This window comes from Atractosteus spatula, chromosome 14 (assembly GCF_055471065.1).
Source record: "Atractosteus spatula isolate fAtrSpa1 chromosome 14, fAtrSpa1.hap1, whole genome shotgun sequence".
NCBI classification, from domain to species: Eukaryota; Metazoa; Chordata; class Actinopteri; order Semionotiformes; family Lepisosteidae; genus Atractosteus; species Atractosteus spatula.
This window is the reverse complement of record NC_142719.1, coordinates 20,132,556-20,156,725: the sequence shown is the minus strand read 5'-3', so window position 1 is coordinate 20,156,725 and position 24,170 is coordinate 20,132,556. Positions and strand designations below refer to the sequence as shown.

At 41.6% G+C, this 24,170-nt stretch overlaps 1 protein-coding gene across 2 annotated transcripts in view; it reads right to left on the bottom strand.

Moving 5' to 3' along the window:
- Window positions 1–24,170, bottom strand: part of LOC148820883 (adhesion G protein-coupled receptor L1-like) — a 200,631-nt gene that overhangs the window by 121,386 nt on the left and 55,075 nt on the right. For both annotated transcript variants that reach the window (XM_088932204.1, XM_088932205.1), the window contains exon 3: window positions 5,224–5,333. In XM_088932204.1, the coding sequence (XP_088788330.1) occupies window positions 5,224–5,333 (110 nt within the window). The remainder of the gene's footprint in view (window positions 1–5,223; window positions 5,334–24,170) is intronic.

The window sequence follows — 24,170 nt, the reverse complement described above, 5'->3', positions numbered from 1 at the left end:
CACACATCTCCTCTAATTGCCACTATCGCTACTGACAGAAATATTAACAAAGGGTGACAGCCTGCTCGCTGGGACACCTGCTTCCTCACATCTCCCCCACTACCATAAACGGCTGTAAGGCACGTTAATGGGCAGATTGCCAGGGCAAAAAAGAGCACACAGCACCAAGACAGGGAGTGTGAAGGAGCATCCCCCTGGCCATGGATTCAACAGAATAACTGAAAAGAGCTTACAAAGGAGAGGAAGCCATTCAGCTCATCAGGCCCCTTTGATAGTTGCTAATTGATCTAAATCTCATTTGATTGCAATAGAAGAGGGTGCTATAAAGGAGTTAACAGCATAGCTGGGTAGATACTGGGTAGATACTCCCTCAACACTTTGACTAAAGAAGTGGATCTGTTGCACTTTTCTAGTGTGACATGTTGTTTTCTTGTCTGCTGGAGTATTGACAGGCCATGGGTTCATGCGAGGAAATACCTCCTTCTCATGGAGTAACAAACATTTGTTGGTTTTTATACTGTAAAAATTAAATTATAGGACTTCAAAATGTACTTACTGTAGCTCCACCAGAGTGTCAGGCTACATCTGACCTAGTACTGTCCCTATCCCTACCCAGAGATGTGTAGGTCCTCTGGTTGTAACTAACACTCTGTGCCAGTGCTAATTCAATGGTTTCCATGATGCAAAACCTAACCTAACAAGATGACATCTTGCAATTAGATTAAAATGTACATCCATCTCTTCATTTTCTAACCACTTTATCCAATACAGGGTCGCTATCGAGCCAGAAACTATCCCAGCAAGCAACGGGTGCAAGGCAGGAAACACCCTGGATGGGACACACAGACATGCACACACTCACAGTTTTTGCAGAAGCCAGTTAACCTTCCAGTATGTTTTTTGACTGTTATCACTTCTTAAAGCTTCATCCTTAACCAAATCACACACTAAGGAATTTGCACCCCTTACACATATTCTGTTCATTTCTGCATATTTGGAATGGATTCTAAACCTCCAAGTGTTTTTAAAGGAAAGGTTGTAAAACAGAGATGTGCTTCCCTGCAGGGCAAAGGCTTTAATATTTAAAGACAAAAGCATAGCTCATTAGCTCACTAAAAATCCTGACATTAGTTTAACAAGCAAGAAAAGTACATCTTCAGAGAGGCCACAAAGAAGAAGGGAGGAGTAGATTGAGGAAAACAGCGCTGGTCAGTGCAGAAGTCTTTTTAATCTCTAGTCCCGTCCAGATTGCCATGTGTTTATAAACTGCTATTGGACGACAGGCTGAGGTTACAAATATGGCACTAGGAAGAAGCAACTTTAAAGTAAAATGGACCATCAGACTGGCCCATCTGGCAGAGGTTTCACTTGGAGTCCTAGACAAATTAATCCTTTAATTAGCTCATGATGAGCAGGCTCGTTTGGGTGGTGCACCCAGGGAAATCTGAACATTTTTTGCTAAACCAGGGGGAGTGACATCTCACGTTACTCTGCGATAACACCCAGACAAAGAGGAGAACGCACAAAGCAAACGGGCACAAGATCTATTTATGGATTGTGCACCTTAGGAATTAAAACCAAAGTCATCCTGTGGAGCCTAAAGCACTGCGTCAGTGGTGTCTGCCTTATGAAGGCTGTGCATGCGTCACTCACGATCATCAAAGATCATCTCACGAGCACGGGCAATTCCAAACAGCTGCACGGAAAATGGAAAACACGGCTTCCAATACTAAATAAAAAAAAAACAAAAGGAAGTTCCAACTTCCTTTTCTTGAAATCACCTTTCCCTCTACATACATGTCTAGACTTCCTAGTGCTCCAGCCATTAACTATTTACCAGCATGGCATTCTGTGCAGCACGTTCTGGCTAATCTGCATCTGCACGCACAGCAGGGGTAATGTGTTGCGTTGTCTTTTATAGCACACAGAGCCCCCAAGAGAATCCCGCCTTTAACGGAAACCAGGAGATTCGCAGCAGGCGCCACCGAGATGAATGCAGGGAGGCAGCCACAAAACATAAGCCTATGCTCTTCCACAGACCTGCTCCGGATCCAGAGTGGGATGAGATTCCGCTACGGCCTCCAAGCCTTTGTAAACTGGCTGCGTTATTGTCAGAGCTTCAAAAGAGCAATTTTACATTTCATGACATTTCCACAGAAATTGCTCCGCTGCTTCCGAAATGTGCTGCACATTACAGACCAGGAAAAGGACTTTGTGTTCATTAATCCTCAAGGTGATCATGTACTATAAACTGTGGCTGGGGCATACAGGAAGACTACACCTACAGTGTATGAAAATTGAGAGTTAGAAATTTACTGTAATGTTTTTACAGTTTTAATGTGGTATTATCATAGGTGAGCTATACTGTATGTATTTTCCCACATTTTGATCTACCACACCATATTATTCCCCTAGTTCAGAATAGTAAAGCACAGTAAAAGCAATAGCAAACCATAGCAAATCTATGAAGCCACTATGGTGAAAAACAAAATACTTTTAAAAGGAAAACTTCTTTCCTCATATGTGGGAAAAATCTTTCAGAATACGTGGTCCACAGAAGAGTGACTAACAGTGACATTATGACAGTGAAAGAAAACAAAGTAATTGAGAGCTCTGCTGTAATGGAAGCTAGAAGACCTATAGTTCTTTCACTACAGGAGTGCAGCTAGAGAACAGCATTGGTCTCTAATTCAAAGCTACGTCAGGCACTACTCCTGTTCTCTCTTTTCTCCTGACAGGCTGGGTCATTTTTAATCTGGAGTAGGCCAGGTTCACAAGGTGATGTGTCAAACTGAATCAGACTGTAATGGAGTAAACAGCACCTTAAAACCTAGCTCTCATTGAAGCAGAGGAGCTGCTGAGCCAGAATTTAGTCACATTTTAAAATTTGTTTTTGTAATTGGAAAGCAAAAGGATACCTTTCCTCCGTGCCACGGCAGAATTTTACATGCACCCTCACGTAGTGTGTCTCCCTAGATGCCCCATTGTTAAGGCTCCATCTTTAATTCTCCTGGGAGAATTACTAGTCATCACAACAACCTCCAATCTGTGCAGAAATGAAATCTGAGAGTCAAACGAGAGCACTTGTAATAGGGTTTGTACGGATTAAGTGATCTAATAACAAGAAAAAGGAGGTGATGTAAAATTCCACTTAAAGAGAAACAAAGACACCAAAATGTCCCCTTTTGCCTGCCCTCAGCATATCATTTGCTCTTTACTGCACTAATGAGGGGTCACTGGAATTCACTCAGATTTTCTCTTTGATTGGTCCCCTGGTTCTTTAAGAACAGAAGAAAAGGCTCCTAGAAAGACTACAGATAAGAGGAGCTTGCTCAGAGTGTCTTTACCTTCCAGATTAGCTCATTATTCCCAGGGCCCCATCAGGATTCTTCTTTATTGATCCTCCCCCCATGACTCAGCATCCATTGTGTGAAACCTTTGCTCCACACACCAACAACCTCTTGAGGTAAAGAACTTCTAATCTTAGCTCTGAGGTGAGCTGTATTTTCTATTGAGATTTTTCTGACTCTGCTCTCCAAGTTCAAGAATATCCAGACACATGTTTTCTTTATTTCGTTCTTTAAAACACTGAACCACTGTTTATTATTCTTCTGATCATGATTATGATGATGATGTGCCCACCACATTTGGAAATCTGAAAAAGACTCAGATCACTGGCAATGTCCTGAACCCAAGAAGGTCCAGCTGATGTGTTCCTCTGTCACATACTGCCTCATTCACAGTGCCCAAGAGGAGAGTTAACACTGATTGGAAGAGCAGAAGGTCTCTCCTGACATCACTGCATGCCGACAGGTGCCTGGGATGTTCCTAGGAGATGCTGTTGCACTAAGAGTTGAGAGGAACCTGGCCAAATGATATCCACACTGCCTTTTGGAGAGTTCCCAGTTTGAACATGTAATGTCGGGACCATAGATCTCAACATGTGCTCTGAACAAGCACCTTAAATGGCCGAGCCACTATGGAGCTCCTGGGCTGATATCAGATTTTGAAAACCTTGGCCATATCACTGAACGTATTTTTCATCTATTCACATTCGACATGGTCATGTCATGTTTGAGTCATGTTGGTTTTCCAGCCATGACTCACTGTGCTGTGACCCGTGCTGCAATCTTCTTCTGTAATGTGATGATTCCATTGCAACATGGGGCTCCAGACGAGGCCACATTACTTGCAGTGAGCACATCACAGCCAGACATGTTTCCTAATCAAACCCTAGCAACAGGGAGACCATCACGCATCACCGGTCTTATTTAAAACTCCTTCCCTCCTACAGTAACTTCATGCTTTCAAGCTCAGTCCTTCTTTTCATACTCTTCCCTGTGCACTTTCACTTGCATATTTGTGGTGATACTCAGAAAAAAAACAGCACTTAGCCAAATTCAACCCTGAACATCTCTGTACATTTAAAGTGGAAAAGGTCACCCTTCCACCAACAGAAATATTTTGCAATGAACATTGCTGACCTGATTAAAGGGCGTCCTTCTGATATTTCTCTTTGCTGTCTCTGTGGTTTGTATTGCAACTGCTTTTGGCAAGTTGGCACCTCTGTGTAGACTTTTAGTTACCATGCAAACCAGCTACTCCAGTGTGAAACCATTCCTCCAAGGACAATGAGAGGAAATGACATTGAGACATGTAATGATGTTACACAATAACCGTCAGGGGTTGAGACACCAATTTGCTTCCTCCTTCCACTTTCCATGGCTTTGGGATATCGGAAGTGAATTCAGCACTACCTACTGCTCTGCTAGTGCTTCTCTACCATGCATAGTTTGCAATCTTGAAGAAGCACACCAGAAATTTAAATAAAATGTTAATCCTGGAAACTCCTGTAAAAATGCCAAAGAGACGCCAACATTGGTGTCCTAACAAAACCGACCCTCACATAAGATCCCTGCTTTGGATCGTAACCCAAAGTGTGTAGCACAGGCAGCAATTTGAAGAGCATGCAAATATGGGGAGATGGGTTAGCATTTTAGCTCCTCCTGACCGGAAACGGGCCAGAGCTGGTGTTCAGCCCTTTGTGAAAATCTTGTAAAGCTCCGGAACTCTGCACTGTTGATGAAAAACAGGGTTAAGAAGCAGCGTGTGAGAGAGTGTGTGTGTGCGTGATGATGTGTGCGTGAGTGAGTCCGCTGGAGGCCTGACAGACTCAGTGGCTGCCTGCGGGCTGGGTGGCAGGGGTGTTGGGGGGGTACTCACTGTAGGGGACGCACTCGTACTGGATCTCCAGGTACTTGTAGGTGCCCGGACAGGGATCTGGGAACACATCGGAACCCGCTACTACCACACACTGTGTCCGATTGTTGCATCTGCCAAGGAAAGAAAGAGAGAAGATATGTCAAGAAATCCCAAAGGCAACAAGGTGACATTGTTTTTCTTCAGCTTGTCAGCACAACAGCACCAGAGTCCTGTCTCTTATCAATGGAATTCTGGAGTTATCATTCATTTTTTTGTCCTACTGCTTTAAAAAAAAACAACATACAAGGCAGCAGCTGGCACTAATGTTTTCTCTATAAAAATATAAATGAATAGACTGATAAATAGATAGATGAGATATGCCTCGCTGATGCAACCTAATAAGGTAAGAGCTAAATAATATTCGCATTCCCATAATTCATACTGCCTGCTTGCTCTTATACACATCATAGCCCTGACAGGTGTTCCTGTTAGATATATAGAGTGCAAAGTGAATCACTCTTTAATAATAGGTTGTGCCCTGCAAAGCAATGTTTGTTTTCTCCTGTAATGTGTCTTTTTACATAAAAATTATTAGCTAAACAATTTTTAACGAATTTGTGAATATTATCAGCACACAGGATTTGCCAGGTCAAAGTACTTTCCTAACTCTAACCTGAAAGGACAATTTTCATCATTCACTTCATGGCTTTGCCAGCCATTTACCGACGACACCTGATACTGTAAATACTGCCACTAAAATCCCGAGCACTGAAAGATAGTAAGCTCCTGTCCAGTGAGTATAAAATGTTACACCGATTATATTAAGCTACACAATTCCTGCCAGCCTTTCTGCTCTGCCTGTCAACTTTTATATCATCTAGCATTTCTGCCTAGATTTTCTTTTCTACAAAGCAGTTTCCCACTGAACTGCATTGCAAAAGTCCAGTAGCTCATTAGGTTATTTACAGTACCTTGCGGTATTTCTTCATTTATTCTTACATTTTGATCCTGTGTTAACTACACATCCATCCTCTAACCACTTTATACAGTTCAGAGCCACAGAACTGGAATATCCTGGCAAACAATGGATGCAAGTCAGGAATACACCCTGGATGGAATGCCAGTCCATGGCAGGGTACACAAAGGCTCACTCACACCAGGGCCAATTTTCCCAGAAGCAAATTAACCTAACAACATGTCTTTGGACTGTGGGAAACTGGAGCAACCAGAGGAAACCAACACAGGGAGAACATACAAACTCCATGCACTGTGCATAGCACCTGAAATTGAACACAGGGCCCCAGCACTGCAAAGCAGTAAAGCTAACCATTGCACCATTGTGACACAAATTTTTGCTCCAGTGTAATATATTAGGCCTAATTGTAAATGCAGTACATCATTACTGAGAAATTGCCTGCAGATTTGCACAACAAATAAGTGCTACATAAAAATCATCTTAAAGCAGACATGTATAAAACTGAAGAATTTCTTGTATATACAGTAGTACAGATTTTGTGCAAGGATAGATTTTCATACTGTCCCCCTACCTGTAAGCATTAAAGGCTATCAGAAACAATGTGATACAATAGGTTAGGGACGCCAGCAAGTGTGACATACCTCTACCTTCACAAGGCAGTTTTTTCTTTTAAGTCTAATACAATTTAGACCATTATAGTGATGGGTGCTAAATCTTTCTTCACAGAGAATGAAACAAACTCTGCAGGCAATCCACTGAATTAACTGAACATTTTGTAGCCTGGTCGTAACTTGCATATGGCAGGTAATTTAGATACAGGGAAGACACAAAATGCCTTTAAAAGGTTTGGACGTTAACGGTGCTCTCACTTGCCTCCTGGAATCCCAAACTCCATTTGTTTTCATTTGGAAATATAGATTTTCACAGGATTCCACTCCCTTGTTATTTTCCATGGGTTTGGATACTGAAACATGCCGATTTCTTAGAAAATGGGTACCTTACTTTAATAAGAATTCCTGTCATTCTACAGACCTGGTTGGGAAATGTAGGTATTTAATTCAGTCAGGCAACAAGCCAGCTTTACATTCACACTTATATATAGTACAGTATATATACAAAGGCACTATAGATAAAAAACACTAATAAGGAAGACTGATTGATATATAAAAACTAACAGGCTTTAATTTGGTTTGCTGGGAGCCTAGAGCCTTCTCATTTTCTTTCCATCTAAGCTCTTAATTACTTAATTGAACAGGTAATTGGCTTAATTAGACTTTTTGATTATCTGCAGCCCCTAAACTGTTCCAATTTCCAAACTTTGTTTTTGATAACATGAAATCAACCTGGTTAAATCATGAAAGCTATTGAAAAAAGGCTTAATTAAACCAATCGCTAGATCAATTTAGTAATGAAGTGAGCGAGACCTTAGTCTAACAAAAATCAGAAGACACAACGATCCAGAAAAGCAAGATTGGGATATGCCGCTACAGAAGACAAAGATAGCTGGCCAATTCAAACATCTATATTTCGCTGTACAGAGATGCGGCTTGTTTAGCAGATTTGAGCAGATTCTCAGATGGCTCAAGGTCATATTATATAATTAAATAATTTGCTGATGATTTTTTCGGACAGGGGTTGTCGCCAACAGAAAGATTTGTGAGCGGAGGGCGATTTCCGGCAGATAATGGATCACTTGCAGGAGTCCGAGGAGACTCCCAGAACTTCTGGGAGACTTGGGATGTCTGCTATTTTATACACAAAAAATGGAGCCAACTGGAATGTATTCCCATGAATAATGACTGTGCACGCTAGAGGGCGCTATATTGACTCAAATGAACGAGATGAATCATGGGTGGCCAGTCAATAGGGAGCACAGTTGTGGCTCCCCACCATTTTTTTACTAAAATTCTACTACAGTTAGTTGGAAGTTGGATTTAAAATGAAAACAGAAATAATGCATCTTTTTGTCATCTTTGTCAGAAATATGAAAACTACAGTGTATTTTGTTGTTCCTCCAGCTATTGTGGCAACCGCCACAAAAAACGTGAGTGTGCTCAGTTACACACCTTGGGGCGATCTCCTTCCTGTCCCTGCCAAGCAGTTTTAACAAATGGTGATAACCACCTATCTGAGCTGTCAGTGAGATGCCTGTGCTGACACCCTTAGCCATGTAAACAGCTGTTACCCGGGAAACAGGAGAGATCTGTTTGAGGGTGAGAGAGGAGAACTGAGAAATGGTGGCAATTGATGACGCTAATTCACCAATGGCACATTCACTCTTAGGAAAGAGCTTTGATGAGAACATTCAGGCTGAAAACGACTGGGACTGGTTCAGCACCTGTCAGCAGAAGAAGCAAGTTCACAGACTTCTGAAAACTTTTGCAAAAGGAAGTGATTGTGTGGTATCGGGCAGGGTGGGAGTTTAATTAAAAGAACTGTGTTTTATTAATGTTGTGCAGCTTCTGTTATTTTGTGCCCATTAGTTTTGTATTCAATCACAAAAGCAAAAGGAATTTGTAATACTATATGCACTCAAACAAAAATTATTTCTGTGCGCTGGCCATGACTGGCTGATACAGTACAATAACTGGCTGCACACAGTGTCCACTATTGCTGTCCACGAGCAAGGCTTGGACACGATGCCTTATGAATGCCTGTTAAACATCTTTACTGCACAGTTCTCATGATACAGGCATTTGAATAGAACAGCTAACTTTATATGCACCTTTGTATATCACAATATAAGGTACAAGCCTCATTTAAATGTTTAGACGGTATTCCTGTATTTTAAAACACAATCACAACTGTGCATAACTAAATTTTCTATTCAGAACTGTGCATCTACCTGTATGTAACAAGTTCAGCTCTCCTGGCCTTTGGTGGGATTCCATCTCGGTCATTTGTGGGCTCCCAGCATGCACAGCGCCACTCCCTAGAGAGTGGAGAACTCACCGGGTCCTTTGCCACAGCAGAGTTTTACATTGTCTAGACTTCAGACTGGGGTGACATCACTTCTGTGTCTGTCTCAGTGCAGGAGCCTTGTTACTGTACGTATACACAGGGGACAGATAACCCCACTGAGAAAAAATGTTTTCTGTAGCTAATGAATACAGGTTATGTATGATTGAATTCATTTCTGCAAAAAATGTCTCCGCTCTGTATACCTGGTCAGTCTTTAACCTTAACTACTGTTATTAGCCGAACTCTGTCAGTCTAGTTTTTCGTCAACCTGGGCTAAACCAAGTGCTTGAAGTGGAAAAAAGTGTCAGTCCCCTGTTCTCTGGCAAAAAAACGTTGGCAAATATTTGATGGAAATAGGATTTGGTTTTTCATGTGACACTAGTTAAAAATAACAAAACTGAGAAGCCCTGTCTTTGGTGACAGACTGCAAACATAGAAATGTGCCTCACTTCATCTTGGTTTTATCTTTACAAATTAGGGAAAATGCAATTCCGCTCCTCTGTAAGAGAACGGCTTAATATCTGTCATGCAAATGACTAAACAATTTGCTGGGAAAAGTTTAAGAAAGTTTTTGTTTTTCATGATCTCAACTGAAGATATTCATGAACAGGATTAAAAAGCACTCTCATGTTGTAGCATTCAGGATTAGGGATTATAATCAGGAGTGTTTTGAAGCTCACTTGATTGAAATGGCAAACAGTGAAGTTTTTAGGGAATTTGTTTAGTTCCACTAAAAGTGCTGAGGCTCAACAAGAAGTGCCGGTACACAGACAGTACTGGCCCAGTTCAAGCACTGGCTAAACCAGTTAATACTGAAGGCTTCTTCAGATTCTCTCTCAGCCTGAGGAGGACAGTGAAAGTGTTCAGTTGCAAAAAAAAAAAACAGCTCTTCGTAGATATTCTCATGCTCATATTTGTGGACAGGGGAGAAACAAAATGGCAAATAGCTGAATTCCTAACAGATTTTTTCCATTTATCCCCATAATAAAAAAAAAGTATATTCTATTTTTCAGGATTGTCAGCTAGGTCTAAAATCTCAACACAGAGAAATGACCTTGAAATGTGCGGCTCCTACAGAGATCAGATTTGCCTAATTGACTGAAATAAACGTTTTCACTGCTTTGAAGACACCTGGAAAAGGTGCTTGATCGTGTGAAGGTGACAGAGAGTCACTGAAATCTCACAGATCCACCCTGTCTCCTCAAATGCTCCTGGCAAGGTCTTCCTGTCCTGGAAATCAGAGTATCTCAATTTCTTTTTCCTAACCACCTGTTTGTCATCTCCCTGATCAGGGGACACAAAATAAGAGCCTGCTGGAGTGTTCGTACATTTCTTCTTTAATCAAAACATTCCTGATGGAGAGTGGTGCTTTAATCCAGCAAAAATGGGCTGCAAAAACTGTTTTTCCTTTGCACAAAAAGATATAACTACAAGATCCCCTTACACACTTGTAGACTTGCAAAGCAAAATGGAAATCCAGTCAGGATGAAACCCCTTCTACCTTCAGAAGGTGAAATCTGCTTCTTTAAATTCTTCCTACAAGATGCAGTCTCATTTAACACTGACCATTCAAAATGGTACCAAACAGCTTACATCTTCATCAACCTGAGATAGTCATTACTGGTGACACTCTCTCTTCCAGGCCTAACGAGCTTAAGTTTTGAATGCAGTGCAGCAGGTTTGCTCCAAGATACTCATCCGGGAGAACAGCAGAGCAGTAGTTCTAGAGCACTCCACTGCCTTTTGGTTCTTGTGCCAAATGAACTAATTTATCTTCCTTCCATCCATCCATCCATTTTCTAACTGCTTCTTCCACCTCAGGGTCGCAGAGGAGTCAAAGCCTATCCTGGCAAGAAATAGGTGCAAAGCAGGATACACTTTGGATGGGATGTCAGTCTATCGCAGGACAGACACACAGACACTCCCGCACCAGCGCCAATTTTTCCCAAAACCCAATTAGCCTAGCAGTACAGTATGTCTTTGGACTGAAGGAGGAAACCATTTGGACCTGGAGGAAATTATTTTAATCATGCAAACTGATCGCTAGTTGATTATGACCTTTTCTTAGTGATTAAGAAGTTGGGTAGTGTTAGTAATAGTCTCTACCCTGAACCAATTTCTGGAGGTCACACCTGTCCACAATCAAAAGTGTGAAGTGCAAATGATTGGGAGAGTTTGATACAGCAGCATTCCCACCAGCGTCTGTCCATTGTTAAGCAGTCTTGTTTAGACAGAAATTAAACAGCAACCTCTTAATAAGCAACTTGAGGAGGGAAGGGCCAGAGTTCAGAGTGCAAAAATTCTTTCAACAACAAACCAGCAGCACAAATTGAATTAAAGACTGAATTTACCCTGAAGCTGAAAATCAGGTGACAAAAAGGTCAAAAAGTTCTATGACAGAATCAGATTGCCACAGTGATTAAGATCTCATGTTAGAGTGCAAGTCAAATAGGACAGGGGTCCAAACTTGACTGACCTACCTCATCCACCATGTCTCATGTCAAGTCTGAGCTCTGTCAAGTGTTTGTTTTTCTTGCCTTGCCTAGTGTGATCATCTGAAATCTTCATTTCATGTCCACCTCTGTCTGCATCTCTCTTAACCCTCTGTCACACACATTCCCTCCCTCCTACCATATGCAGCAAGAGTGCAGCAGGTAGAGAGCATAAGAACTGGTGTCTGTGTGTGGAGAGAGGTTATAATTCAGTATGTGTGCGTCTTTGACAGAGACAGACTGTGGGGTTATGTGCACACACTGAGAGACTTTGTGTCAAAATACAGACAACATTTATGAGTCTCTACATGTGAGTTTATAAAAGAAACTGTTTAGGGCCAAAGTTACCTGTGGTCAGCCCCACCCATCATTTGCAATACAAGGCTAGTTGAGGACACATACTGTACATACTGAAAGAGGCTGTTGGTAAGCAGATGGAGGTTAGAGACCTTTATCTATGCAATTAGACCCAGCACATCCAGCTGCTTGGTATCAAGGAAATTCAGTGCAGAGAGTTGCATGGCCTCAGATCCAGGAATTAATTTCTTAATTAAGACGCACAGATCCCCCTTCCCCTCCCGACCCTTCCACAGCACAGCACACCCACATCAAGAACACTAACACCTATACACGCCATCTCTGTGGATACATAAGATCCTATTGTCAATCCTGTTATTGTTAAACCAGAGGTGAACTTTGATCGTAATCAGAAGATTACCATCATATTGCACTTACACAATGCTAATGCTAAATAGCTACTATGTACTGTTCCAGAATCCATAGTCAACATAACTATTATTCAGTTGATTTGTTGTTATAATGGCAGGGGCTAAATAAAGTTTTCTACAAAGGTGGAATCGATATTTATTGAGAATGGATCTGAATGAATGACATCAGTGGATAGAAAGGTTGTGGAAGAGTGACAATCTGTCACCGTTAAATATCTAGCAAAATAATGATATACAAAACTTGTGTACTGACAGGTTCTACCAAGAAAAACCAAACAAATTACAGTGCCGGATATTCATTGAGATTCTGTTTCACCGGATGCTGATGACGCTGTAAATAGGTTCATTAGCAGGAGCACAACACAAACCCAACAACATAGCACATAATCCAGTCAACACTATTCCTCTAATCAAGCACGGTGATTCCTATAATCAAGCATGTTGAATTATGTTATGAGAACGCTTTTCTTCAGCAAGACCCAGATATCTGGACAAAGTTGGGGAGAAAATGGATGGAACAGGTAAATCCTTTGAGGGGAAATGTAGCAAAATCAACTGGGCATACACATTTCCTATTCCAAAATAATTTATTTACACTTGTCAACATTTCAGAATACACCTGCTTCAGTCTGCTTTAAAACTGGAATGAAAGTTCACCGCTCAGCAGGATGATGACACAAAGCACAAGGTCAAAGCTACACTGGAGTGTTTTAATGAGAAGAAAGTGAATGTCACTGAGTGGCCCAGTCAGCGGCATGGCAAATCTGAGAGAAAATCTGTGGAAAGACTTGAGAATTGCTGTCCATCAACAATCCCCAGCCAATCTGGCCAAGCTTCAGCAAGTTGGCAATGAAGAATGAGTGACAGGTGAACTAGCCTGGTGTGCAGAGCTAGTAAAGACTTATCCAACAAGACTCACAGCTGTAATTGCTGCCAAAGGTACTTCTTACAAGTCTTGACTCCTGGGGTCTGGGGTGAATACAATCAATTTTTTAGTCTTTCTTTTTTTTTTCTTTTTCACTTTTGCTGATATGTCTCTCACCCATAAATGTCCAAAACTGGTAGTTCAACAAAATCGGACATCATTGAATACTTTTGCAAGTCTTGCATACACACAAAATATATGTACTGTAGATAATGCTATACAAGTATGTTGACTATTTTTGTGCTTTGGGTCAAAAATTACATCCTATTACAGTATTATAATGACATGGTACAAAGCCAGGCCAGACAGTGGAAAGAACTGCTGTTTGTGTTGGTTTCCTCTGGGTACTCCTACAGTTTAAAGACAAGTTATTTATACATTGTATAGTATACAAATGGGTAATTTGTATGTACAGATGTATTTTGTTTTGAATAAATATTAGTTTAATATCAGAACTGATGACTCCAGCTGAGATCTCTTTTAATCTCCCAGTGGAGCATCCATATTCTGATCTCTGCTGTTTCAGGCAACAGAACACAGACCTAGAGTTTATCAAAAATGCAAATAATCTTGCTGCAATTGTGGGGCCATGTGGATACGCCCACACATTGCCCCGCAGGCTACAAGGAGATCTGAGCGCCCTCCCTGGAATTCCAATTGTCAGGCATAACAGGGACTCAGAGGGGATTATAATGTGGTACAGAGGAGACCTCACCAGCTTCATCAGCCCAGCCAAACAAGGCCAGCCACACAGATGGCTGGAAATTAATAGGAGCCCAGGCCCGTGTGACAATGACATATACCTGTGTGCATCTACTGTACACTGCTCCTCTGAGTCCTCACACTATAAAAAGGAATACTTCCAAACCCTCCAAACAGAGATCCATTTCTTTACCAGTCCAGGGAAATGTCCTGCTGTGGGGATTTCAATAGCTAGACCTGTGCACTGCCAGACAGGGTAACTGTCTGGATAGATTCCTGTGAACCTTGTCCCACAGCATATTGAAATAACCCTGAGTCTGTGCATCCCAGCCAAGTTTTGAGCCTGTACATCATGAACTGGAACATTAGAGGGGGCTTTCTAGGTCGGTTATACTATTAGTCATCTTTTGGGTTTAATGTACACTCATTTCTCCTTATTCACGTTCATGTGGAATACGTTCCTGAAAAATACGTACTGTATACTGTGAAAAGGCTCTTCTGTACCATATATACACCATATGTATACTGTACCTAATACAACAAATAACTAAAGAACATGAGAGAAAATAAATCATGTACTTCAGTTTTCTATTATAAATAGGAATACAGTAATCCCTTGCTATACGAGCAGCCACCACATGATTTGTTTTTGTTTATACGAGATGTATGTTTTTCATTTAACAAGCAGGTTTTCACTCGTACAAGCTGGGTTCTCGTAAAGCATTTCTGAGATTAATCTTTTATCGAATCTTCTCAGGTGAGAAATTTACTTTTTTATTTTTATTTCATTTCAACTTTATTCATAATAAAGACTTGTGTTAAGTGGGATAGTACCTATTTTTATGCATTTGCTGATGACTGCAAAGATGTAACTGCTGTACTGTAGCATAAATGAGCAGGAATTTTGTTTGCCTACCTAGAAAAAATGAGAGGAGGCCAATTGACCCATCTAGGATATTTGTGTGTGTCTGTGAGAGACATGATATATATCAGTGAGAGACAAGCTGTGTGTGTCTGCGAGAAACGAGCTATGTGTGTGTCTGAGAGAGACGGGCTGTGTGTGTGTGTCTGCGAGAGACGGGCGGTGTGTGTGTCTGCGAGAGACGAGCTGCGTGTGTTCACGAGAGGCGAGCTGGGTGTGTGTCTGTGAGAGACGAGCTGTGTGTGTCTGTGAGAAACGAGCTATGTGTGTGTCTGAGAGAGACAGGCTGTGTGTGTGTCTGTGAGAGATGGGCGGTGTGTGTGTCTGCGAGAGGCGAACTGTGTGTGTTCGCGAGAGGCGAGCTGGGTGTGTGTCTGTGAGAGGCAAGCTGTGTGTGTCTGCGAGAAACGAGCTATGTGTGTGTCTGAGAGAGACGGGCTGTGTGTGTGTCTGCGAGAGACGGGCGGTGTGTGTGTCTGCGAGAGACGAGCTGTGTGTGTGAGTGATGAGCTGCATGTGTATGTCAGTGAGAAACGAGCTGTGTGTGTTCTCGAGAGGCAAGCTGTATGTGTCTGCGAGAGACGAGCTGTGTGTGTGTCTGAGAGAGATGGGCTGTGTGTGTGTCTACAAGAGACGGGCTGTGTATGTGTCTGTGAAAGATGAGCTGTGTGTGTATGTATTTGTGAGAGGCATGGTGTGTCTGTGAGAGACACGTTGTGCATGTACAGTATATGTTAGAGAAGAGCTGCGTGTGTGTGTGTGTCTTTGAGAGATGCACTGTGTGTGTACAGTACGTAATTGTGAGACGCAGGCTGTTCACTTTGTGCTTGTGTCTGTCGGGGATGTTGAGTGTATCTGTTGTTTAATGTAAATGTTTTAAGTGTTTCTGTTTTGGCAACACGGTAATTCATTGGTCATGCCAATAAAGCTCTGTGGATTTGAATTTGAAATTGAATTACAGGCTGTGTGTATGCCTATGAGAGAAAAGCTGTGTCTCAGGCTCTGGGAGACATTACCTGGACCTACACTGCCCACCTCCCCATCAGCCTGTGGGCCCAATTGAAACAGTGGCACTGTGCTGTATAAAAGACACATGCACGGCATTCTGTTTGAGAAGGGATCGTGTCCATCTATATCTAGCAAATGTCTGGATCTGTGTGTCCATGGTCTAGGCAAGTTAAGAAAAGCACTGCCCCGATGAAAGATGATTAATAAGGTATTAAAGTCGGGAAGCACAGAAAAAATCGAGTCAGAACAAATCAGCCTGAAACACAAACAGATTTGGAAAAAAAGACAACAAGGCACAGCAGAACTGCATGGATAGTGCTTAGCTAGGGGCTTGAAGGAGTCCCTGTCAGCAAAGAATCTCAAGCCAAGGCCTACAGGATTGAGAGCACTTTGACACCATGCATACAAAACACTGCTCTTTAAGTATTCCAGCACCAGGGGAAGAGGCTGAACTGAACAGACATATTTGCTGTATCTTGGCAAACTAATGCAGCCACCCCTGTGAACCCCAGATCACATGGTAAGCCTGCGATGGGTCTTATGGGAAAACTGACATTTTTAAAACAGGAGTCACAGCTGGAATGGCCTAAGACTTACTCAAATGAGTGGGAATCTGATTAAGGCATTTTGATTTGTGTTTATTTTTCCATTTCTCCACTACTGGTCAAATCAGAACATACTCTTTTCACTTTTAAATCTCAGTCCGTCTCCCCTCACAAAAGGACATTATTCCAGCCAATTCCCCTGGTTGACATACAGACTTGCCAAGAATCCCCTCACAGAGACGAAATGTCCTCTGTTGTTGAATATTTTTAATCGTTGTTTTTATATCCATCTATCAATTTTATAACCACTTCAGCAAATTAAGGACTGTGGGAGAGCCGGAGCTTATCAAGCAATGGGCAAGCAACAGGTATATGGTGGAGTACACCCTAGACAGGACACCAGTCCATCGCAGGGCAGTCAGACACAACCACACAGGACTCGCACAAGGACAATTTTCCGAGAAGCCAGTTAAGCTTCAAGTATGTCTTTGGACTGAGGGAGGAAACTGGAGCACCTGGAGGAAACCCACACAAACACGATGAGAAACATACAAGCTCCATACAGATAACACCCTTGAGTCCAGAACTGAACCTTAAGACTCCAGCGCTGTGAGGCAGCAATGCTAACTACTGCACCACTGTGCCGCCCAATAGTTTTTTTATTTTTATAACTTTTTTAGATGTTATTATAGACCCACACACAATTGTTTTAAGCCCTCGCTCTCTGACAGAGGCTCCCACAGACTCTCATGAGAGAATGAGATGTGCAGTCAGACCTTTGGACATGCCCTCCTGCAGAGCTCTGCCTTACCTGACAAGAGCAATGGTGTGTCTCTTGCTGCTGCTATTGCAAGCCTGCAAGAGTCAGCGCTGTAACAAAAGCCTAGGGACTTGTGACCAACTAATCTAAACTGTAACCTAGCAGTACTCAGCTATTTAGGCTCTGATGCTTGGGAAACCTTGGTCATAGGTCCCAGGTGACCCAATCCAGGCATGAATGAGCAATATAGTTGTCCTTTCATGAATGGTTCCTCCCTTTAATCTTCCAATCCTGTATCAATGATTAAGCACTGGAGAACAAATGGTGGGGTTTAAAAAACAGCATTCTCTTTCTATTGATCACATCGTGTAGAAGTTCATTAAGTCACCATGTACAATCCACAGAGTTACAAGTTATCACCTTCCAATCCATGCAACCTAGAGGCTGCTGTCTGTCTGGGCTGGCTACTGTTATTTCAAAAGAGCTTTTAAACATTCATTCCTGAAAAAAAATGTCTTAAATATCTACGTTAAATTAGTCTTAAAACAAGAAAAACCTGTTAAGAACTTGCTAATTGCATAAGAATGCCTGCTTTTCATTTTTTGCTTTATCATTTATTATGCACATGCTCTCAGTCTCTCATAATAGGAAATCGGTCTTTAAATTATCTTTTTTTTCTAATCAGATTATTCCACGTTTATATGCATGGCATTATTAGCAAGATAAACTAACTTTTAGTTAATCAAAGCAGCATGCACTATCAAGTGAATTCACCCATGCATTTTTATGATTGAGATTAATGTCACACAATGGCAAGGCAATTGCCAGGTTAATCGATCTGAAAGATTCGCTCCCATGTTTTCGAGTGCTTGTGTAACAGAATACCGTAGTTTATATTTCTTAATCTGACTTGATCTACTTCAGGTTACGTACTGCAAATAGAATTCATCTCATTCATTAATTAAGCTTCTTGACTTCGTGGCGTAACACCAGTCAGGCTATCACTTTTCCCCATCATTAATGACAGATGGAAGTCTCACCAAAACCCCTGAGTTTGCAAATGAAAGAATTAAACACTGGGGATATTTTCTTGTAATTAATGGCTTCTTTTCCAAGTTTATCCAATGTTAATTGAGGTCTAGCAGCTGAAAATGTGTGTAATAACATAACTAAAGAGTAGGAATCCCTTTGTGAATGAGACCATCATGAATGATGGTGAATGAGACCATTTCCATAAGCCACCAGTAAGAACTATCTGAACTGGTAGTGGTATGTATTTCCAAACTCTCCACAATATGTCTTGTCAGAGGTTTAGAGTATGGCTGGAATCTGGAGATTCCCAGGGAAACCTGTTTCTTCCTCCTCATGTCTTCTACAATTTGTCTGTCACTTTGGGGGTCAAGTTAATTACCTACTATACCCCAGGTGTTCCTAATATTTAACTAGGGAACCAGTGAGTGCATGTATTGATTGTTTATATTATTAGCAGAGGTTTATTCTCACAGTCCAAGGACATTTAGTACCTGTAGGTTATTTGGCTTCTGGGAAAATTGGCCTTGGTGTTATAAGATCACTTTATTAGCCGTATACAATTTCTTGCATTAGGAATTTGTCTTTTCGCATACCCCAGATTGCTCTCCATAGTGTGTTAGTGTGCATATTTGTGTATGCATGTGACCCTTGATAGAGAGACTTCCCATCCAGTGTGTTTTCTGCTTAACAGCCATTGCTCGCTAGCATAGGCTCCAGCTCCCCTATAACCTTGAATTGGATAAAAAAGTTCTGTATAAAACTGTATTAAAAATGGTAAAACTGCTGCCATTACCCCCGTGCCAAAAAAGCCCAACATGGCTCTTGACAATCTTAACAATTTTTGCCCCATCTCCAACTTACCCTTTCTTGCTAAAATTCTAGAATGTGCTGTCACACTTCAGTTACATAACCACCTCATGACAAACAACCTTTTCAAACCCCTTCAACCTGGCTTCTGTCAACTTCACAGCACAGAAACTGCCCTGGTCAAAGTCATTAACGATCTTCTAATAGCTTCTGATTCTGGTTCTCTTTCTATACTCATCCTTCTTGATCTCAGTGCTGCTTTTGACACTGTTGACCATAACATCTTACTTTCTCATCTTGACACAGTGTTTGGAGTTTCTGACACTGCTCTCAAATGGTTCAAATCTTACCTCACTGATCGCTGTCACTTTGTCTCTCTTAATGGGTACAGGTCTGAAACTGGTCTTGTTAAGTCTGGTGTTCCTCAGAGCTCAATACCGGGCCCCTTGCTCTTCAGCATTTACATGTTCCCACTTGGTCAGCTTTTAAGATCACATGGCCTCAGCTTTCATTTTTACGCTGACGATACTCAAATATACATCCATACCAAACCTGACACTGATGTGGCTGTCTCTATTCTATCTAATTGCATCTCTGACATAAAAATTTGAATGACTCAAAACTTCCTTCATCTTAACTGCAACAAGACTGAAGTAATCCTCATTGGCACCCCCCATCAACTTCTTAAAGCCAGTCCTGTAACCCTATATGTAGATGGTTCTGTATTTGAGCTTCAATCAAAATTGAAAAACCTTGGGGTTACATTCAATTCTGGCTTAACATTCGACCCCCATGTGCAGCATACTGTCAAAATATCTTTTTTTCACCTTAGAAATATTGCTAGACTACACCCTATGCTCTCTTCAACTGTGGCTGAAAAGCTGATCAACACATTTGTATTATTTTGAATTGACTACTGTAATGCTCTATTCGCTGGGGTATCTAAATCTACTCTGAACAAACTGCAGTATGTCCAAAATTCAGCAGCCAGAATCCTGACCAGGTCTAGTGCAAGTGATCACATCACTCCTATCCTGGAGTCCTTGCACTGCCTTCCGGTCAAATTCTGTGTAGACTTTAAAATCCTCATGCTCACCTATAAGGCTCTGCATGGCTTGGTACCTTAGTACCTGTCTGAACTATTATCACCCTACTCCCCACCTCGCAACCTTTGCTCTTCTAATTCTGCTCTCCTTACTGTCCCCCAAGCCCGTCTACATTGTATGGGTGACAGGGCCTTCTCCTGTCATGCCCCCAAGCTCTGAAACTCTCTCCCCAAGGATATCAGAGAGTCACCTTCTCTAAACTCCTTCAAATCCAGACTCAAAACCCTCTTCTTCAGAAAAGCCTTTACTTAACTGTTTCCATTCTTCACCCCTCTGCTTTTCCTAGTACCACCATCCACAGTCTTCTCTATATATTGTAATTGTGTTTTATCTTGTGTATTCTTCTTATTTATTGTTGTTGTCATCCTGTAAAGCACTTTGAGAATCCACCTTTAAAGGTGCTATATAAAATAAAGTTTATTGTTATTATTGTATGGATTGCTGGTATAATGCCATTGTATTATTGTCAAGAAAGCCACCAGTGACACAGTGGCCGAAACAGTACATGCAGGCAGTGAATGTAGTTTTATATATGTATTGAACTGTTTTGAGAACACTCCAGCCCCAGAGTTCTTTGTTCCCCGGGCTTGAAATGTGGCTGATATGCCTTCTGTGTGGAGTCTGCATGTTATCTTCAGATTAGTGTGTTTTGTAAAATGTCACACTGCCTCAAGGCCTCCATAAATATATCACACTGTGACTCCAGGGATGGAAATCTCACCTGACAAGAGTACAGAAATCTCAAAGTTTCAGCTAGGAACACCTACAGTATTGACACACTGCAACCCAGCCTCAGGTTTCCCCCACTGTTGTGTGTAAGACTGAGGGGAGTTTGTGAAACCAGTACTGTTGACAACAGAAGTGCCCAAGCTATTGAGGAAGAAAGCCCAAACTCTTCAGCACCAATGTCAAGTCCCTCAGAATAATTTCTCTGTGTGACTGGCGATGATCTAGAGGAGATTTACAGACTAACTTTGCTGCAGGGACAGGTGTTAGTATTTCTCTACAAAACAAACCTGAGATAAACATCAGCACAAACCAGTCTCAATAAGCCCATAGCTGCCTGGAAACTACAGCGGAGAAGAGGAAATGAAACAAAAAGGATGATGAGCCACAGTGTACACCACATGTTTAAAACTCTATAATGGCATCACAAGCTCTGCTTACACCTACAAGCACTGTGACACTTTGTGATTTGTTGTCTGACCTCCAAAGACACTGTAGCATGTCAAAACAACACTGTATGAGGTAACAACTAAGATTTATAATTAATAATAATAATAATTGCTTACAGTTATATAGCGCTTTTCTGGACACTCCACTCAAAGCACTTTACAGGTAATGGGGACTGCTCTTCCCCACCACCAATGTGTAGCCCCATCTGAATGATGCGACGGCAGCCATAGTGCACCAGAACGCTCACCACACATCAGCTATCAGTGGGGAGGAGAGCAGAGTAATGAAGCCAATTCATAGATGGGGATTATTAGGAGGCCATGATTGGTAAGGGCCAATGGGAAATTTGATCACAGTTAGTAGGTCACACCCCTACTCTTTTCGAGAAACGAAAATTTTTAATGACCACAGAGAGTCAGGACCTCAGTTTTACGTCTCATCCGAAGGATGGCACCTGTTCACAGTACAGTGTCCCCGTCACTATACTAGGGCATTAGGGCCCACATGGACCACAGGGTGAGCACCCCCTGCTGGCCCCACTAACACCTCTTCCAGCAGCAACCTTAGTTTTCCCAGGAGGTCTCCCATCCAGGTACTGATCAGGCTCACACCTGTTTAGCTTCAGTGGGTTGCCAGTTGTGAGTTGCAGAGTGATATGGCTGCTGGCTGCTGGTTATACAAAACTTAATCTATAAAGCGTACTTTCTCTTATATAATGATCTTTGGATCAGTTACAGCAAACAAACAGGAAGGTGGTCTGAATGACCTCCTCTCTTCCGTAGCTTTTCTTATTTTCTTTTGTTCTCATACTGCACTGCATTCTTATCCTTTAAGACACAACAGGGGCTGAATCATCATGTCTTAATCATACCCCTAAAGGAGCTATTAGGCATGCTCTTAAACAGAGTAATTAACACATGGTAATGGGCCCCCTGGAGTTTCCTTAACACTGTTATGCAATGTCTAAAAACATATATTATTTTTTTGCAAATTGTCTTCCACGTGCTATCAAATGTCTTTACAAATGCAATGGAAAAGCATTGAGGTTGAAACAGAGTGTTTAGGAAATTATGTTGGACTTCTAAGACCAGAAGAAAATCACCAGGGTGATTCTGTAAGGCGGGGGAACTTTCACAGATGGAGCAATGCGTTTTACAGCCCAGTGGAAACACAATTCACAGTGTGGGCAGTAGAGGAATTCTGCACTGACCTCTCCTCTACCTGCATTTGTTTACCTTAATTCAAGCCCTTAACTACTGTTTGTATTTTCCTAGATAATGTAAGATGTTAAGGGCACATCCTTTCAGGTGGAAACAGCCTCTGGAGGCTTGTAGGGTTTAAGTAGCAGAAGAGGTTAAAAGAGAAGAAAAAGATCATTTATTCTGTGAATACAGTATATTATAGAGTGAGGTTTTCTGTGGGTGGAAATGTCAAACATGAAGGTCTTTTCTTTATTACTTGATAATGTAGCTCTAACTGCTTCAGTTTTACAGTTTTTCAAAGTTTTTTTTACCTGTCATTGAATCCCTCCAAAACAAAACTGCCTGATAACTGGAGGTTTAATCTGGTTAATCATGGGTATCATTACTCATTTGGTGATCAATTTTATTTCCATTCGGTTGGTTGCATTATCAAAAAGGAAAGAGAAACTGTTTTACTTTGGAATCGACAATTCCATCAACTGTTTTCATGTCTCTGAGATTTGGAAAGGGTAATCTGGCCAGTTGTTAGCCTATTCAGATCAGAATTACAATCCTTGTAGCAGCACACAGGACATGAGAACTGTACGTGTTTTTAAGCCTGTGAGTCCAGCGGTGCCTACAAGCGAATCAGCTGAAATGGGAGGAGTGATGACTATCTCACTGATGACTCTGCAGATTCAGAGGTGCCCAGTAAGTCTCAGGAGGCGCCATTAAGCTTAGAATGTCCACTGAAGTCTTCAATGCTTCTCCCTAATAATATACTGTATAATTCAACTTCCTTTTGCACAAAGAGATTTTGTTGGCTGACTATATTAAAACAAAACAAGACCCCAGTCACACTCTTTTGGCAACACCGATGGCTTACTTTTTCAAATGTCATTTTGTTAGAAATTCTCAATTGCCATTCAACCATGATTTTGCTGTTGTATGGGGTCATATAGTGTCACTTATGATTCTGGGTTATTTTATGATCTTATCTCTCATTCAAACAATTATTTTAAAGGGGTAAGCAGGGATTGGAGGCAGAGGAGATTGGGAGTGGAGGGCTGAATTCAATGTTTGACTAAGAGAGGAATCCTGATAGGGGGCTCAGGGATGGTGTGGGGTGAAGGTTTGAGAGAGTGGATTGGGTATTGGTGGTTTCAGTGGGATCAAGGTCTGAGTAACAGGCTGATTGAGGATTGGTGGTAGGGGGCTCAGGTTATTTTGCTCCAATTTATGTTTTTTGGGGGGTTTTGTTTTGTGCCATACAGTTTCCCTGTGTCATAAAAATAAGAAAAAAGTCACAAAACCAGGAAATGCAACGTGAAGATATAAAAGCTGACTTAAACCCAGTCAGCACAGCTGAAATGACAATAAATGCCAGTTTCTTTGGGGAATCTTATTTACATGTGGCAACATAACCACATCAGATCAGTGGTACTTTCTTCACAGGGGTCAACCTGTGCTCTACCCAAGTGTCAGTGCTGGTTGAACTATTCAGGTTTTGGATATTTCAGGTCCTTTGATTTTCCAATATCATGAAGCTGAGAAAAGCCCATTGAAGGACAACGCATGTTCACTTGGCTGTTTCTGACTGGGATGTGAAGCCATAGTTTAAAGGGAACTCTGCAAAGAAGTGGTTAA